At 34.6% G+C, this 13,619-nt stretch overlaps 1 protein-coding gene across 11 annotated transcripts in view; it reads left to right on the forward strand.

The window, feature by feature from the left end:
• Positions 1-13,619, forward strand: part of MEF2A (myocyte enhancer factor 2A) — a 174,571-nt gene that overhangs the window by 102,941 nt on the left and 58,011 nt on the right. For 9 of the 11 annotated variants that reach the window (XR_006818637.1, XM_046007651.1, XM_046007652.1 and 6 more), the window contains one exon: positions 6,725-6,928. Coding sequence is in view for 10 of the 11 variants with exons in the window: in XM_046007651.1 (XP_045863607.1) it covers positions 6,725-6,928 (204 nt within the window). In the remaining variant the exon portion in view is untranslated. Of the gene's footprint in view, positions 1-6,724; positions 6,929-12,728; positions 12,850-13,619 lie in introns of those variants that run through there. The other 2 variants (XM_046007654.1, XM_046007653.1) reach the window with 2 other exon arrangements.

A 13,619-nucleotide genomic window follows, 5' to 3' on the forward strand; every position in this document is an offset into this window, starting at 1 on the left:
ATGTAAGAATCTTTGCAGTCACTTGGGATCTTAAATATAGATGGTCTTTGAGAAATGGTGCGCCACCCTTGTTAAATTCAGAAAATTATATGAGTCCCAGATTTGATAACAAAATCCAGAAAACTATTTAGGGTAAAACAGATTTGTCTCAATTTATAGAGGTAATGAGTTTTTTTAGGTTAGGCTTTTAGGCCTTTTTTTTTTTTCTTTATAGTGATGGTAGTATGGGAGTAAAATGATGATTTAAAATTTGTGTTTATTTTGGCTACATATCACCGAAATAGTGATACTTTAAGGATTATTTAAATTTGACAATAGTTAGAATAAAATATCTAACGTGTTTCATGTAGTTTACAAACCCATTTCATGATATATTCAAAGTACTGAATGGGAAGAATCTACAGCCAAGAATACTCTATCCATCAAGACTATCATTCAAGGGCATCTGGTGGCTCAGGGGGTTAAGCTTCTGCCTTTGGCTCAGGTCATGATCTCAGGCTCCTGGGATCAAGTCCCACATCTGGCTCTCTGCTCAGCAGGGAGCCTGCTTCCTCCCCTCTCTCTCTCCCCGTCTGCCTCTCTGCCTACTTGTGATCTCTCTCTGTCAAATAAATAAAATATTAAAAGAAAAAGATTATCACTCAAGATACCATTTTAACTTTAAGTGGGAAGAGTTTCCTGGACAAAAATGAAGATTCATGACCCCTAAACCAGCCCTGCAAGAAATATTAAAGGGGACTCTTAAGTGCAAAAGAGAGACTAAAAGTGACAAAGACAAGAAAGGATTGGAGAAAATCTCCAGAAATGACAAAACATGTATTCAAAACAAAGATTTAAATTTATGGGAGGAATTCTTAGTAATCAAGGTAATGAGGGTTGCATAAATCCTAATTCACTCAACATAATTTCCAAAAACAATCCATACAAAAAAGCTTGAAGAACAAATACAATTATATGAAACCTACAACCTTGGCACAACTAGAAAGCAAACGATGTCCAAATTCGTTTTAACTTTAGGGAAATATTACCAACTTACAGTGTGCTATTTTTTCTTTAACTTCTGCAGGTCTTTCACATGAGCAAGCATACTTAAGGAAAAACAATGTGGAAGGGAGAAGAGACTTTGTGACTGTCTAAAGTTGATTTGAAATCATTACTAAAAAAGGGAAGTCTAACCTAATAAGTACAAAAATTCTGAAAAACACTACTTGTAGATCAAACAGACCAGTGGTAAAGGACTTAAAATTTATGTGATATTCAAGGAAGTGGTCTTGGGAAGGTAACTGTTTGGAGGAGAAGAGGGCTTTTATAAAGGAAGACAGGGGTAATCCTTGGGAAATGTTTGTTGAATGGAAAAGAAGAGAAGAGATACAGAAATCCTTCAAGATTAAAAAAAAAAAGTACAAAAAATATATTGAATGATATAGAACTCCTCTCCCTACTGCTGATCCCTTTAAAAAAAAGCTTCCATTAAAGAGACCATACTGAATGGTCCATCCTCCCACTGCCAGTTCTTTCCATTGCAATTCAGTGAGGCCAGTAATTTTCACCTATGCAAACTACTATAAAGAAGAAAACAAAAAGATGATTTATAGCTGTTCAGATGACGAAGTTGCTGTCCCCAAACAATGGAAAAGTGGAGAAAACCTGTAAAATGATAACTCCAAGCTGAAACCATTCTCCTAAATAAGTATTTAGAAATGTGACAAATGAGAAAAATCATCATTCAGAATTTGGAAATACTAAGAATAGAGTTGAATTTTTTTCAAAGGTATAGGTGAAACAAAGTGATTAAACTCCAGGAAGAAAAATAAGAAGATAACATTATATCAAAACAAAGATTAAATTACACAGCGACCACAGAAGACTAAATTCAAGTGAAACCTTAAAAAGATTACTGAAGGGGGGCGCCTGGGTGGCTCAGTGGATTAAGCCGCTGCCTTCGGCTCAGGTCATGATCTCAGGGTCCTGGGATCGAGTCCCACATCGGGCTCTCTGCTCAGCGGGGAGCCTGCTTCCCTCTCTGTCTCTCTGCCTGCCTCTCTGCCTACTTGTGATCTCTCTCTGTCAAATAAATAAATAAATAAATCTTTAAAAAAAAAAAATTACTGAAGGAAAGCAGGAAGATAACTAAGTGAATGGAAATGAGATAAGTTTGTTCAGGGGGTTATGGAGAAGGTGTTTGAAAAGGGAGGTAGGTTAGAGAGGTCCAGCTTACGTATAATTCCTTGGAGCATCTCACTGTGCCTGCAAGTTCAGAGAATATTGGGAACAAGTCAGATGGACACAGGAGATAGCATAGTGGATCTCTCATTGGTAAAATCAAAAACAATTTAAACATCAAAAGAAATAAAGATATTAATTGGTTATAATGCATTGAGTAAGATAGCCTATAAATTGATATGGACATGAATGAGTAAATGCACATATGGAAGAAAAGCAAACTGTCTTACAAAATGCAACTAGTAGTAAATGTAGATATAATGTATTATGAAATTAGAAAATCCCCATTTGACAATCTCCATAGTAATTTTTAGGCAAGAATCATGAATGCATGTTACAATCAGTTAAAGTTTGATAAATAGAATAATTACATAGAAATTTTAACAAGATACTTACTAATGACAAGGGGGAAAATAGTAACTTTATAGGGGGGAAATCTTGACAGACACTAACCAAGTTAACAATACCAGTTGGGACAAATAGATGTCATGTGGATTTTCATGAGAGATATTGTGGATGGAACATCACTTCTAAGTTGTTCCTGCCAAAAATGTAGTGTAAATGTAATCAGAAGGAAACATTAGACAAAGTCAAATTGAGAGATATATGACAATATAAATATAGCCTGTATTCTGCACAAGTATGAAGGTCCTGAAAGACAAAGACTGAGGAAATGGTTCAGATGAAAGAGGTTGCAGTTTTCAGAAAGCAACAGCTAATTCTGGATTGGATCCTGCATTAGCAGGGAGAAAAAAGGAAATTAGGAATAATTGAGAAATTTGAATAAGGTTTGTAGATTATAGTGCTATCTCCTTGTTTTCTGATTTTGATAATTGTGTTTTTCTTTGTTTTTAAGAAAATATTTAGGGGCAAAGGGACCTTATAACCTCTACTTTAGTCCAAAGGATTCAGAAACAAAAAGTGTGTGTGTGTGTGTTTTATTTAGGGAAGGCAGTCATGGTAAAATGTTAACAGTTGGGGAGTTTGGTTGAAGATAAATGAAAAATATGGTTTTTGAGAATTTTCTGTAACTTTGAAATTATTTCAAAATAAGGGGATGACAGAAAACAGTTTATAAGAATATAAAGTTAAGGGGCGCCTGGGTGGCTCAGTGGGTTAAGCCACTGCCTTCGGCTCAGGTCATGATCTCGGGGTCCTGGGATCGAGTCCCGCATCGGGCTCTCTGCTCAGCGGGGAGCCTGCTTCCCTCTCTCTCTCTCTCTCTCTCTCTCTCTGCCTGCCTCTCTGTCTACTTGTGATCTCTCTCTGTCAAATAAATAAATTTAAAAAATTAATTTAAAAAAAGAATATAAAGTTAATTTTATATTATTAATTTCATATAAGTTGCTAACAGTAAACCAGTGTTTAAGAATAGACTAAATGCGGGGCGCCTGGGTGGCTCAGTGGGTTAAAGCCTCTGCCTTGGGCTCAGGTCATGATCCCAGGGTTCTCTGCTCAGCAGGGAGTCTGCTTCCTCTTCTCTCTCTCTGCCGACTTGTGATCTCTGTCAAATAAATAAATCTTTAAAAAAAAAAAAAAGAATAGACTAAGTGCTATAGATAAAATGAAAAATACTTCATTTATGAAAGTTGAAAGTGAAGTATTAATTTTTCTAGTTTTCAATGTTTTTGTCTTTGGTGTCATTGAAATATAAGTGTGTTCTTGTAGGTAGACATATTTCTAATTACTAGAAAAGCTCTTTTCGACCTGTAGTAAGTTGGAAGAATAGATAGGATATTGTTATAAATTGAGTCCCTTCCTCTACTAACTCCTTCCTTCACCTTGAACTCCTTCTTATTGATAACTTAGAAGAAATATTTTGAATAAGTATTTTTGGAAAGGACAACAGGGACTGGCATACTCTTTTTACTGATAGTGAACTATAGTTTGTTGTTGTTGTTTTACTGATAGTGAACTATAGTTTTTTGTTTTGTTTTAAGATTTTCTTTATTTGAGAGAAAGAGAGAGAACATGAGCAGGGGGCGGGGTAAAGAGAGAAGCAGACTCCTGGCTGAGCAGGGAGCCTGATGTGGGGCTGGATCCTGGGACCTAAGCCAAAGGCAGATGCTTAACTGACTGAGACACACAGGTACCCCTATAGTTTTTATTTTAACAAATTTTCTCCAATCATGCTTAATGGATATTCTGAAGCAGCATTACTTCTCTCGATTTTAATGCTTTTTCATAGCTCACTTAATTTGCAAGCCTTAATTTGGAGTAAGAATTATTCTTGGAATAAATGCTTTGTTGATTGTCATTTTCTTTCTCTTCTTCCGTATTAGAAGTATGGGAAAACATTTCTGACTAAACCTTTGCTAAACTCAGAATTTTAGTACAGCAAGTACATCTACGTGCATCTTAAGACATAACTGATTTCAAATTCAGTGTTTTAATAAGGGTATTCTTATATTCATTATATTCTTAAAATGGTATGGTACAATACCAGGATTCTAAGAAAGAGTGTCACAATCAGTAATGAAAGCTTGAAACTTTTTAATGACAAATATTATGTAAATAAAGTTAATATATAAGTGGGAAATTTGGGAAAGTATTTGTAAAACATAGTTAATATATCTAAGGAGCTTTTACTTAGATAAGTAAAAAAAAATCACAAAGTATGAAGTGGTCAAAAGATGGGCAATATACAGAAAGCAAATCCCAAATGACAACAAATATAAGAAAAATATTTCTAACTATTACTAGTTAGGAAATGCATATTAAAGAAATGAGATTTTTATTTTACATCTATCATACTAACAAAACAGTTGTAACATTTATATGAAAAAATTATGAAAGAGTACATTAGTATACCATTGACTTAGAGGCATATCCACAAGGTGTGGTTGAATGACTAAAATAAAATAAAGAGTATTGATAGAGTCCCTGTTTTATCAAATGCTGACAAAATCCTTTATTATATATACATGTATATATGAATATGGTTATATGATCTTGCATAAAAATGTGGAATGAAAAATACTAAGTCAAAAACACTGGTTAAGGGGTTTATATTGATTCAGGGGAAAGTAGGGAGGCAAGCATAAAACACTATTTCTATATATATATATGCATTTATATAAAAATATATATTTGTGTATTTATATTGTAAGGATGTTTTTTAAAGATTAATTAATAATAGATTTATTTTCACAAGGTGAGGAAAGGAACCATTAGGCACATGTAGTGTTAAGAGTGTTCCACAAGGAGGGAAAATAGAAAAGTTCCCAAGGAGGAAAGTAGCTAGCTGGTGGTTAAGGAAGACACACACACATGCACATAAGCACACACACAAACACATGAATGAGGCTTAATGGATGTAAAGGAGAGTGATGGGAAATAACTTCAGATAGATAGTTTGAAGCCAGATAATTTATTTTGTTTACTTAATGAGTTTGGATATTACTTCCAGTGCAGAAAAAAAGCTCTAAACTTCTACTTAAACAATTTGATGTATGTTTTAAAAATATCACTTGGTTATCCAAAGGATATGAGCATAGTCATTTGAAGGGGCACATGCACCTCAGTGAGGGAAGAAAGGACCTGAGAATAGACTGTAACAAAGTGGTGAGGTAAGTGGATTGGAGGACTGGATGCAGGTTAAAGAATTTCTGGAGAGAGAATACAAAACGGGAGAGCTAGATAGGAGGCAAAATGGAATACATGAAATTGAGATTTTGGAGGTGATGCGATTATTGGTGATGGCAGAGTTGAAGGTGTGACAGTAGGAGTGGGTGTTTAACATGTGGTGCAAGTGGATCACTTGGAGGTTGGGGGATGTTTTGGCAACGATTTTTTTTTTTAAACTGGGATACTGAAGTCACCAGATACAAGAGTAGGGCTGGAAAGAGAAGTACCAGGTGAAAGATAGCAGTACATGAGGGGGTCACATGGTGCCCTTTACGAGGACAGTTATTGAGTGGTATAAATTTCATGGTGTGAGCTTCAAAATACCTGGGGCTTTGGAAGGGAAAGGAAGGAAAAATAGCTTGTACGATGGAATACAGAGCAGAAAGGACTTACTTATCTTTCCTGCTCTTGAGCATAGTGGATGTAATATTTAAAACAGACCAACAAATATTGGTCTCTGTTTGAGAGGACTTCAGGTGACAATTTTCAGTTGGAAACTGGAAGAATATTCAAAGAAAAATTTGAGGACATTGGGGAATTTGTTGACCCTAGACTGTGAATTTTAAACTGGATGATAAGGGCCCAGTGGTCAACTGTGTCCTCTTGTTTTTTGTCTTCTGCAGCAGACTGGCAGCCAGGGATAAAGGAAAACTTCCTCAGGAGAGTGCTTTATGAGGAATTAGAAGTTAAATGTGGGACTATAGTCTTGTGGCAGATGGGGGAGTAAGAGGCTCATGTGTAATGTGAGGCTACGAACCTTTTTCAACTGTGGAATCTGACTCAGGATTAAGAGAGGACTCATCTTAGGTAGCCTGTATTCAAGTACTGCTAATTCTTTTACTAAAAATATACCTTTTTTTCTTTGATCGTCTAGGTTACTTTTACAAAGAGAAAGTTTGGATTAATGAAGAAAGCCTATGAACTTAGTGTGCTCTGTGACTGTGAAATAGCACTCATCATTTTCAACAGCTCTAACAAACTGTTTCAGTATGCCAGCACTGACATGGACAAAGTTCTTCTCAAGTATACAGAGTATAATGAACCTCATGAAAGCAGAACCAACTCGGATATTGTTGAGGTAACACATATCTAGTAATGCCTGAATTGCAGACATAATTAAATCTTCCCTTTTATCTTTTAACTGTCAGATTCCCTTTTAACTTTTAACTGTCAGATTGCTTCACATCCACATTTCAAATCCATTTTATATATATATGAAATATATAAAAATATTTTAAAACATATATTTTATATTATGTATATATATAAAATTTATTTTTTTCTCCAAATCATTTCTTGGGATGATCTAATTATTGCTATAATAATGTATATATATTTTTTATCCAAATCATTTGTTACAAGGATCTGATTATTGCTATGTCATGACCCACTTAGGCTATAAACATATCCTGTTTATTGAGACAAAATTGGGCTGTTGTACTGTGTACAGTAGTATAATACAGCCTTTTATCTATGATTATTTTGTATGCATTTTAAAGTTAATATTATAAGAAACTATATCACTTGGGATAGTATGAAGTTACAGTTTTAATATGCCTTAATCATTTCGTTACATCAGTGACTATTCACAATTTTAAACACTAATGAAATGGAAGAAAATGACATAAATAGTACTTCTATTTTGTGAATATTATTTTAGTTGTGGGGTGGGGAGAGATTCTTCACTTTTTTTTTTTCTCCTTATCTGTTGTCCTTCAGTATTCCTAATAATTCTGCCAACCTAATTAAAGTGAAAATAAAAGGAATTTTTTGGAATTATTTCCGTCTTACTCAGAAATAGTGTTTTAAAGCAAAACCTTCAGAAAGGAGGATCTGTATGCCTTCCCCTATAATTCTCTTCTGCTGTAAAATATTTTTATAAAAGATAAGTTTCCATTTATATTTCTAATGACATTTTAAATTAGCTTAATACTTTTGTCTTTTTTGTTTACATTTAGAGATTCTGTTTCATTTTTATTCAAAAAAGGAAAATTTTTTCCCCACTACTTCAAAAGTTACATACTTTGACTTAGTTTTTATATTAGAAAACTATTTCAGTAAATTAGGGATTTCCTTGGTGAAAATACTAAAACCATGTGAAACGATGCGGAATTAACCACAAAGTAAGAAATGAAGTCCTAATGTAGATTTTGAGTAATTAAAATTAAGATAAAGATTTTTTAACTTTTAGGATATAGGAAGCTAATTTACCTGCCTCCACTGATGAAATGCATTTTAAATTTCCTCTATACCATATTACTCTACTGCAGCCATTCCTTTTTGGACAGTAATTGATTTAGTTTGTTACTGAAAAAAAAAAAAAATCTGCTACTTATAGTTAAAAAAACACCTCTGTTACTTTTTAGCAGTTAGTCAGTTGTTTGCAGTGAGAGGTAAAAGCATCTTATATTACAGCTACAACTCATCTCTGTTGCTTGTTCCCCACAGTTTTTTTTAAATGGCTCTTTGCTATGAACATCCCCTGAAATGTGTATGAAGTGTTCGATTTGGCTTTCGTTGTTCACTTCAGTTAAACAACATGGTTACATCGTAGCCAAACCCCTTAATGCAGTTGCGATTGTATCAATTTTAAGTTACTTTATATTAGCATTTGTGGCATATCTTAATCACTTATGTACAGTATAAATTAGACCCTTTCCCTATTAAACCATAATTCATTTTGAATTATGATTTTGTAAATTATGGGATCATTATTCAGGTAATCTTTTATCAGAGACTTCATAACTGGATTCCCTTGAAATGGAGAGTATCCCTGGTGTGTTTAATTTAAAATGACATCTTATTTTAAAAATCTTTGTATCTTATCAAACGCTCCACTGCTTAAGTCAAAGAAATAGAGTTGACTTTAATAATGCCAACAAATAGATAATTCAAGCTAGTTTCATTGTAGAAGGCAACCACCTCCTTAACCCTAACTACTCTGCTCTTTCATTGCAGCAGTTGTTGTTCTTGGCCCCTGGAAGTTGAGGGTGCTTCGCACAGCCTAAAGTTTACTTCCTTAGAGAATATGAAGAATATAGTCTGATTTAATCCTCACAGAATTTTCAAACTACCTCAGTCTTCATCTCTGTTGTGGTCAGCAATCAAAGTGTAAGAGAGTAAATCCCAAACATGTTTTAGCAGTCTCCTATATTACAGTTTACTTTAGTGTGAAGGGAAACTTTGCAGGTCAATTATCAATTGGGAGTTCAATGTTTTCTTTTTAATTGAATTTCTTAGATACAAGTGAACATGAATATTATGTGGAGTTCTGAATTATATAAATACAATGGATAGAAGACATATTGGCTTATAAGGGATAAATTTGTTGGTAAGATAAATTATAAGGCTGAATTTACTTTGTATGTTAAGTTTACTGAATTAACCTTCATTATAAAACAATGGTGGTTATCCTAGATACTCTTTCTTCCACATATAAAAGTAACGGAACTGCAGCCCCACTAGTGGTGTGCATGTGTCTGAGTTCCTTTTATCAGTGGTGGTGATGGCTTATACTAATGGAGCTATGAAGATTGTTGTGAACCAAACTAAGATTATAGGACAAGAGTAATGACAGATACATATAGAACTTCCTATGGGCCAGGCATTTCCAAGTGCTTTACAAATATCTCATTTAAAGGTATTTTTAGAATACCATTGTAAGTATTTTTTTCATACAATTTTTCATATAGTTTCCTTTCAAACAGTTGTAGTCATTGGAAGCACACTTTTGTCCATTTAATAGAAATATTCGAGGGGTTCCTGTGTACCATGGATTCTGCAGAGTGATGTTATTTAGTGATTTCTGACTCAGGCCCCAAGACTGTTCTTTCTACACATAGTTTTGTAAACCAATGAAATGCACTTGTACCAACTGAAGATTTTATATCTGTGAACTTCTAACAAATTGGTGTAATGTTCTGGATGGCTGAAAAAGCCATCTCCTGTGACTGAGTTCATCAGCAGTAAATGGAAGCATAAGTGACCCACTTGAGAGTGTTTCCTAATGCAATATGGTTGTCAGTGAGACTAACTGAAACCTTTGAGAACAACCTTCATAAGGCCTCTAACATGAATTCATTTATTTCCTATTGCATGTAAGTTACTCTTTAAGATCAGTAGGATTTTATTTTCCCCTATATTACTAAAAAGCTATACCTGCAAGGATGTACATGTGTTGGGCCTATGGAACTAGATCTAGTATGTTTTCTGGGAACACAGTGAAAAAAATATATTAAAAGTAGTTGGCATTTAAATATTATGATGATAAACAGGTATAAAGAAATATATGGTTCTCACATTTTATCTATCTTTTGATTTTAACCTCAGATATTAGAAACCCATATACAGAATAGTGTTCTATCTTTGCTGTCCCTTGTTTCACATTACTTATATTTTGAAACTAGTTTCTTAAAATTTTAATCAATTTTAACAATTATAATTGATAAAAAATAATTTCTCTGGCTTTAAAAAAAATCAACAGCATTTACATATTTTAAATTGCATTTAGATATTTTAAAGTCTGTAGTGTCTTGTAGATGTAATTATCCCCTACATTCCAAAAGCTTAAATAAATGAAAATGGAAACTTACACATTAGTAAATTAGAGAGTGTCATTAAGATAAACTTTATAAGAGACTTCATAACTAGATTTCTTTATAATGGAGAGTATTGCTGCTGTGTTAGTGGCATCTTATTTGAAAATGCTTATACACTGTTTTTTAGGAGTTTATTCCTTTAAAAATGAGTTTTACTCATTTTTTACTATATTTCCTATATTTCATTAGGAGACATTCTGTAAGGAATGTCATCAGAAATTTACATTGTATCTCTCCATGTTATTAAGCATTGATAACAAAAATATGTGGCTTTTTGTTTGGTAATTTAGTTGAAATGTACAAAGTCAATGTTATAATCCCCCATCTTTTTCTTTTCAGTAAATTAAGATTTAAAAGCTTGTGAACTGTAGTACGCAATTTGATAAGAACATTGGATTTATCTTAGAGTATTAGAAACTAGCAACGAAAATCAGTTGGTTACCATTATTCATACACGTGTGTGTGTGTGTATATATACATTGTGTTTATACTAAACAAAAGCCTAGGACCAATAAAACGGTTCTGCATCAAAATAAAAATTATGCTAAAGCCATGAAGTGAGAATTTTAGCAGCTGATGATAAATGCCTGAGAATACTTTTGTATCCACTTTTCTCTTTCTTTCACTTTGCAGGAATATTTGAAACATTATATATTCCAGTGTATAATATTTTAAAAATAGTTATGACTTGGTGATATTAGAGAATATTCAGCAAATAGCTTATGTGGTGATTCTTATCACTGGGCTGTTATTTAAGAATGTAAGAGACCATGGCCATTTATCTCTTTACTTAGTATCTTGTAAACTGTTCCCAGATAGAGGTATCTTCCTCATGACAGGAATACGGTAGTACTTAAAAAAAATTTCTCTTGCACTATCTTATTTGATGCTCATATCCAAGGTATGCATTTTAAGAAGTGGGGATTGAGACTCCATTTGCCCAGAGTCATGTAGCAATTTAATGGCAGAAATAGGATTAGAATCTGGCATTGACATTATAGCCTCCCTTTGCTCCCCAGTTTATTGAATCCACTGGAGCTTTGGAACATTTCGCCATAAATGGATGAGGGTTTTTAATATGTAAGTCAGTGATGTATATAATGTGTAGCAAACATGAATGAGTTTTCCTCAATAATAACAGAAAATGAGTGGGGATAATTGTAGTAAAAATAGTAGGTAACTTTTATCTAGTTGCTAATTTAGCATGGTACCTTCCAGGGCCTTTACTTATTTCATCTGATTGAACCCTCTTATTGTCCTCATTTCACTGATGAGGAATTTGAGACACAGTGATAAAATAGGATGGCAATAATTTGGATTCTAAAGAAAGAGAAAATCTGCTTTTTCAGAGTCTTACTCATTCCTCCGACTTTCAGATTACAAAGGAATTTAGAAATTACCAATATCTTAAAAGAGAGGAAGATAGGGAATCAATATAAGGTGCATCTACCAATTATTAAATAAAAACAGCTGGTAGTGAAAGTTGACCATGGCAGGGATACATTATTTTAAAATCCCTGGCTCTCAGAATACCTTGTACCTTGACCACCAGCAGCAGCGTCATGAGAGAACTGTTAGAGATCTAAGGCTACCGAAGCAGAAACTCCTGAGGGGAGGTCTGAGCAATATTGTATGAGAGATCTAAGGCTACTGAAGCAGAAACTCCTGAGGGGAGGTCTGAGCAATATTGTATGAACTCGAATTAACTTGTCCTAAGTGGTGTGAGCCCAAAAACTTCAAGGTAACATGAAGTCCCTGGGCAGTGGTTATCCAGCTTTTTAAATATTTTTATTCCCAAGAATATCCTCTGAAATAATTTTAAGCAGTGAGCAAGAACAAAGTGTAATAGTAAGACCTTCTAAGGAAGCAATCCAAAATAGCATGCCGATTTCGGTGTGAATTACAAACTAGGGGACACGTTTCCAATGGGTTACCTTCTAATGGGTTACCTTTCAATTCAGCATGGTTATAAGTGCTTCTTTAAATGTATATAGGGGGTCTGGTACGGATGTGTGGGCCATGGATTACAGTTCCTCAGTTGAGCAAAACAGAAAGATAAAAATGACTTTGGTCTCCTGAGATCATCTAGTACTGACCTTATAGAATCAGAAGCATGATTATGCTTCGGTTTTCTGACAGTATTACAATGTTCTCAGAGAATCTTTCTGAGCCAATCAGTTTTATTTTTTTTTTCTCCCCATGTTATAGATGAGGAATGGAACAGACAGGGAGTGTTTAAGAGGCTTGCCTAATGTTTTACAGGGCTGCAGTGGAGCGGCAGGGAAAGGGGAAAAATAATGAGACAACTGAAGACAAGACAAAGCTTCCCTCCACCTCCAGCCCCCTGCCCTGCTCTTTTATTCCTAACAGAGCCTGACGCAGCAGGATGGTGATTCACAGGGTGAGGCACGCAATCCTCATGGCCCTCCTCCTCTTCTCACTTGTCCTGCACCATCACCTCACACAGCAATCACCGTAGCTCTTGCAATTTCAGTTTGACTCTTTTTTTTAAACTATGTATTTAAATATTATTATTTATCATACAATTATTGGTTCTTACGTATGTGCTTTTTAAGGAACTGTGCATCTCTGCTTGTGATTTTTATTTTCTTGAGGTCAGATTTTTCTCCCATCAAAGATTGATGTTGCTAATATATGAACAGGAGGTTGTGTGGGAAAGGGATGAGGTCTGTCACTTTATAATACAGCTTACATTTCTCTAATGCATTCTTGTGTTCATCGATGAATACCTAATGTATCCTTTTCATGTCCCTTGTGTCAGGGATTGAGTGTTTTAGTAGTTACCATCAGATAAGTCGTTCTTTTTCCTCGGAAGTTCTTTGCTACATTAGCCACATTTTTGGCCTGTGAGAAAAAGGGTACCGAGGATTGGGGGAGTGGTCAGAGCAAACTTCCTCTAGAGGTAACACCATCATCTTAGTCCTTTAAAGGACAGGGTTGGAGAGCAAAAAGGGTAGAAGAACGGTGTTCTAGCTCAAAGGGGCAGCTTATGTGGAAACTAGGAAATGAAACCTAGCACAGTTATTTTATGGAGTTAAAGTCAGCCAAGCATAGCTGTAGTAGTATAGTGTGAAGAGTGGAAATAGCCAAGACCTGGAAAGTATACCAGATCCCAGGGAGGTGTATAAGGCCCTTGACTTTCTCCTGAAG

Source organism: Meles meles, chromosome 6, assembly GCF_922984935.1.
Source record: "Meles meles chromosome 6, mMelMel3.1 paternal haplotype, whole genome shotgun sequence".
NCBI lineage: Eukaryota > Metazoa > Chordata > Mammalia > Carnivora > Mustelidae > Meles > Meles meles.